At 50.7% G+C, this 6,000-nt stretch overlaps 1 protein-coding gene across 2 annotated transcripts in view; it reads left to right on the top strand.

The window, feature by feature from the left end:
- Positions 1–2,810: 2,810 nt before the first annotated feature.
- Slco3a1 (solute carrier organic anion transporter family member 3A1) overlaps positions 2,811–6,000 on the top strand; it is a 272,508-nt gene continuing 269,318 nt past the window's right edge. Inside the window, exon 1 of one of the 2 annotated variants that reach the window (XM_051206636.1) lies at positions 2,811–3,187. In XM_051206636.1, coding sequence (XP_051062593.1) covers positions 3,008–3,187 — 180 coding nt within the window. In that variant the 5' untranslated portion in view covers positions 2,811–3,007. The remainder of the gene's footprint in view (positions 3,188–6,000) is intronic. The other variant, XM_051206637.1, reaches the window with a different exon arrangement.

The raw sequence follows: 6,000 nt of genomic DNA, 5'->3' as shown, positions 1-6,000 counted from the left end.
TAAGGGCTCAAAATGTCTTCTTACACGCCATCTAAGCCTATAACTTACTTGTAAAAATTCTTAAGACTTCTGGTGCAGTATGGCATTCATAGACAGTTACTGTTGATTATAGGAAGAATCTGCAGTCTGAATCTAGAACCTTATCTCTGATAGTATTTATGCCTAATTTATTTAAAGACAACTCACATTACAAAATCTGAAATAAAGCTAAGTTGTCCTCCTCTGAGTCTACATGAGGTAATGTGGTTTAGAGCAGACAGCCAGACTTGGAGTCAAGTCCTGTCCCATTTTAGCTGTGTGACACTGGGCTATCTACTACACCTCTCTGAATCTTTGCTTATATGGGGAATAGTGTGTATTGCATTTTCCCGATGAGACTGTAAGATGTGACAGCAGAAAGCCTGTTAGTTCTGCCAACCCTTACTGAGTGAGTAGCGTTGGCCCGGTTAGTCACCCTTTTTAAGTGTCAGTTTTCTCACTAAACCACAACATCTAGTTTAGAGGCTTACAGTAAAATGCAGCTCTGTACTGAGAGCTTGGTCAAGGCAAGCACAAAATCACCACCAGTACTTATGATGACAGGGCATATAAATAAGTCTTGAAGACAAATGTACTCAGAATGACATTTCAACTTGCAGCCTTGCAACTCATATCCAGAGACAAGGAAAACCTCCCCTCCACCCCTTGCCCCAGCTCATCAAGGGACTTCCTGAGTGTGGAAGGATTCTGTAAGGCCAGAGTCTAGAGACGGGACAAGGCAAGAAGCTGAAGACCCTGAAGACAGCTGGCATTGTGTGACCAGAGGTGGTGGAGGGAAGACAGCCAGGCAGTAAGGATTTTAACCATGGTATAATAGGCCTGGACAGGAGCCTGGAGACACTCCTGTTTCTTTCCTTTGGCAATCAAACTATTGAATTAATGGTCCTGAAGGAACTGAAATTTCCCTACCGACCTCATGCCAGGGGAAGAACAGCATGCTAGCCACAGGAGTATGTTGTCTACCAGGAAGATATTCCACAGCATTCGGACAACTTGTCAGACCATTGCATGGAGAGTGGAACTCAGATCATGGGTTAAAGATGGGCAGGACTATACCTTGGCCAGGACAACTTGGTGATGCATAATGTTTTTGTACTCTAAAGCTAAAGTGCATATAGAACACAGAAGATGCAGTCGGGTCAGGGGAGATCACTAGATTGATCTAGTTAATTCTTCCCAGAGTAACCACCACGAATCTCTCTTCTGTGCTTATTATGACTGTTACTTGCTGGGTCTCAATTGTTAGGGGTGCCTGTGGCCCAGGCTTTGACCCTAACAACTCCAGTTACAATACCGTTGATGGAGAACAGTGTAGCTACTGATGCCAGGGAGTAATTTGGGCAGAAGTTACCCCAGACAAGGAGAAGCACATTGAAAACCACACCAAGACTAGGTGAGGTCATGTCTGGAAGACAGATGAAGCAATTTATATTTAAACGGTAAGGCAAACAACACACCCCCAGTGTGCCACTACTGTCTATTCTTACTCAATTTCTCTGAAAGTAGAAATTATGGCAATGCTAATTGCTATGCACTTTTAAATGAGAACCTTGGCACTGGAATATAGACCCCAGGGAACAGCGGGTCTCTTCTTTGATATGACCAGTAAAGTTTTCCAAACGGGCTTGGACTTTCGGTTGCTAGATGTTTCTTGTTCCAGTCCACTTTGCCCTTAGCTTCCAAACGCTGCTACTGCAACTGGTAGATCCTATCAGAAGTGCCTTGTGAACCAAAGTCCCAGGGAATGCTGTGGGTGAGGACAATTGGGCGCTGCTTGCTACAGGGTCAGGGTCAGGGTCAGGGAGAGAGCCACATAGTCAGGAGATGGGTGGGGACAAGACAGGCTTGAGGCTTGCTGCTTCCTGAATTCCGACTGCAAGCAGCTGGAGAACTAAGCAAGGCCCTCTGCTGGGGTCCTTGCGACCTGCAGCCGCCCGTAGTCCCTGGCTTGGGGGCGGAGGAGATCACCAGTCAAAGACTCCCTTAAGATCTAACTTCCCTGCTCTCTGTTTCTTTCTCCCATTTGCGGGGAATGGGCGATTTAGACAGGTTCAATAGCCACCACCGAGTGCAGGAGCAGAGACTGGCAGACCCAAGAAGCCGCTGGCAGACCTCTGGTATCTTCTGGAGTGAGCCCCAGAGAGCAACAACTGTCCCCAGAAAACCCCGAACCAAACCAAACTCAGCACCAGTACCAGCGATTCTCTCTTTATGAAAGCAGCTGCTCCCCACACGCCCTAACACTTGGGTACCTAAGCATTAGGTACCGGCACTATAAGTAGGGTGCCTGGGCACCACCATCTCTGTGCCATTGCTAACTGCACTACCTACCACCCAGTTTCCGCTGTGGCACCCAGGACTCCACAGTGCCTCCTAGTGGCCGGGTAGCTCATTCCTCGCTCAGCCTCCCACCCCACCAGGACTCCCCGATTCTGCAATTTCTCAGGACAGCTAGAACCCCGTGGGCCGTGACCATCAGCCAGCCCCCAATGCCCCAAATAGGTCCCCTCGTGCCTCCCAGAGGCGAAGCCGCAGTTAGTAGAGGCCCGGCCGAGGCTCAAGTCGGCGATCAGGCCGTGGCCAGGATTTGGGGCGCTAGGGGTGAAAGCAAGCGAGGCCGGGGGCCGGGGGAGCGGGTGAAGGCAGCGGCGGGCGTCTGAGGGAGGCGAAGCGGCGGTAGCGGCGGGCGGCGCGAGGAGTCCCTGTGATTGGCACAGCCGAGCTGGAGGAGGTGGCGAGGGGAGGGCGGAGGAGGAGAGGGAGGAGGAGGAAGGGGGCGAGCGCGGCGGCGGCGGCGAGGAGCGGAGCCTTCAACCTCTCCAGCCGCGGCAGGACGGGGGCGGCCGCCGCGGGTCCGGGGCGGGGACAGCACGCAGCCTCGCGGCGCGCACCCCCACCCTGCAACGGCCACGACACCCGGGGCGAGCGGGAAAGCGGCGGCAGCGGCGGCAGCGGCGGCGGGGAAAAGATGCAGGGGAAGAAGCCGGGAGGCTCATCGGGCGGCGGCCGGAGCGGCGAGCTGCAGGGGGACGAGGCGCAGAGAAACAAGAAGAAGAAAAAGAAGGTGTCCTGCTTCTCCAACATCAAGATCTTCCTGGTGTCTGAGTGCGCCTTGATGTTGGCGCAGGGAACGGTGGGCGCCTACCTGGTGAGTCCGTGTGCCAACTCTGCCTCGGACCCCCTTCCCTGTCGGCGCTTCTCCGCTTGCTGCCTGGCACCGGGAGGGGGCCTCGTCGGCGCCGGGGGCAGGCGGGCATGACCTCGGCCGGGCGCGGAGGTTGGCGACTGGTGCAGAGGCGGCCGCCGGGGGAGCTGCCGGCCCGGAGCGGGCGGGACCGTGGATGCCGGCAGCAGCTCCTGCGCTTGGCAGGGGCTGGGGGCCGGGCCGGGGGTTGTCCGAGTGGAGATGCCGCGGGCAGGTGGGCAGGAAACTGTTTCTTCTTCCCTTTTGAAAACCGAGCCAGATGGCGAGTTCAGGTCAGGAATCCTCCTTGGAGACTGAAAAGGCATCACGGTTCAGGTGACCGGCACATGGAGGAAAAGCCAGTTAGCATCCTATGTCCTCTACTCTCTGTTTCATCCGCCCCGAGAACGAATCATTATGCATCATTTTTCCCCAGGCTCTTTCTCCATCCGCCAATTGCCGGGGAATTAAACAGCTTAGAGTAAAAGGCGCCGGAGTGTGGCCCTGATCTGAGTGGTTGCTGCGGGGGAATAGTCCCACCCAGATCCCAATAGCCATCTTTCAGAGTGGGGATAAAGTTACAGTACCTGGAGAGCAGCTGTGAGTTTGTGTAGTTCTATCTTAAGTCCCTACCGTGGTCGCTCTGGCCCACACGGGGAGTGGATCACTACTTACAATATGTATCTATTTTATTTGCCTCTAGAAAGGGATTATTGATGCTCAAAAGGCACATGGACGCCAACTATAACCAAAGAATCTGCTTGTAATGACTCAGCACTGTCAAGTACCTACTTTGTTGCTTTCCCCTGCAGTGCCCAGGTGGTCCACACTTGAATTTCAGACAGTGCACTTCCAGACCTGTTCTGTCTTAACAGGAGACGATGCCTCAGAGTGCATAGTGTTAAACCCTTACTTGGCTATTGACCTGAAACTGGAATCAAATGTCATAGATTTTAAGTGTTAGTGAGCACGTTTGATGGAGATCGAATGGGACAAGATTTCAAAAGCAGTTGGATAACCACATCTAGAGATAGAGCCATGTGTATCCTTATGTTATCACAAATCCCTCATTCCTGGCCCTGGGTTAAAGTTAACGAGGGCCAGACTCTTGAGTACCCAGTACTATTAACTATTACCTAAGGCTCCTACAGGCTAAGCTGAAGTGAAGTAGTGCTTGGTTAGAATTAGTTATTGGTGGCTGGGGTTGGGGTGGGGAGGGCACTGGGACTGGGACATCTGTGATTGTGATTTTGTTCCTGGGATGACAGAACTCCAGGGTATTTAAGAAACCAAATTCATTTCTGTTGCCCTTCCCTTGATGAACAGCCTTGTGCATATATATTGTCACTGAACTCTGAGGCCAAACGTGTTCTGTTCTATCACCTGAGTTCATTTTGTCTGTAGTTATAATACTATACTGCAAACTTATGGATTTGCTTGGTGATGATGATGTTTGGAGGGGTAGCTTCTTTAGGGGTGATTTAGCTGTTAAAATACTTAGAAGGTACATGTGTTACTAGAGGCAAATGCATGTTTAATACGGATAGGTGTGAATCTGTAGCACATGCAAACTGTTATATCTAACTGGGGCTTCATGTAAAAGGAGGCAATGAGTCTATCAACAGCTGACTCTTGTATAACAAACAATTCCTTTGCCTCGAACCAGTTTTGCTTAAGAGTGCATTATTCACATGTGGCGAACAGCAAGGCTGTACTTTTCATCCCTGGAATGATGAATGCCTGAGCTTAGGGGCTTTTGCTTGTAGTGACTTTAAGGGTTTTAAAGGAAGTGAAGCTGCCGCTCCTCAAGCAGATCAGTGGCCTTGTTCTTTTTGGGAAGTTAAAAAGCAAGTGCTTCTACCATTGAAACTTCCCCAGGCAGGGCTGGCCCTGGGAGATGAGTGATTACCATGAATCTCAGGACAAGGAAAAGGCAGGAGGTATTCAGTCCTCCTGCTGGTGGCATCTGGACACTTCTGTCCCTGATGGAAAGTCTCCTGGGGGAGGTGAGTAGAGGGTAACAGGAACCAACAGGTGTCTCACATAAAGCAGATGGAGGCCTAGGAACCAGGAGAGGACAGGCCAAGCCAAGGAAATTGAATTACTTTTGATCAGTAGCATTGTGAGCATTATCTCGGGGCTCTACTGGGCCCCGCTGCCCCTGACTTCCCTTTACTATATGAACCTCATGTGAAGACTAGGTAGCTACCAGGATTGGCCCAGTCAGCTTCCTACTGGACTTTGCTCTTCAGGTTCTTTTAAGAGACTACTCTTCCTCTCTCTTTTGGGCAGGTGGAGAAAGTTTTGGTTTTCTGTCAGCCACAGGAGATTTCTGTCTGGATGTTTGAGGAAATCATTTATTACAGAAGGGTCAAGGGAAAGGCAGTTTTGTCCCTTTTAAAATGTTATAGCATCTTTCCTAGGAAACCTGAGACCTCAGTCTGTGAGAAACACGGGTGGTCCATGCGCAAGGGGTGTGCACCAGGTGATCTAGTTAGTGTCAATCAGCATGCTCTCCTGAGAAAGTGATTTCAGACACCAGATGAAGGGCTTGCTATGAGACATTGCTGGCCGAATTCCTTTCTCCTTAAGGAGGATGGCTGCAACTTGGATGACAGTGGCATTATTTCCTATTTGATGTCTAAAGTGCATGCAGCTATCTTGTGTTTCTTAATGTCCTTGGGTGCCTTTCTGATTTTAAGTGTTGGGAAGCATCATTTCATTTTTCTCTTTCATTCTGGAGAGACAGATTTCTTGTTGTCCTTAGTGTGTCCCCA

This window comes from Phodopus roborovskii, unplaced genomic scaffold (genome assembly GCF_943737965.1).
Source record: "Phodopus roborovskii unplaced genomic scaffold, PHOROB, whole genome shotgun sequence".
Classification (NCBI taxonomy): Eukaryota; Metazoa; Chordata; class Mammalia; order Rodentia; family Cricetidae; genus Phodopus; species Phodopus roborovskii.
The sequence above is the reverse complement of the archived record's forward strand: the minus strand, read 5'-3'. Positions and strand labels throughout refer to the sequence as shown.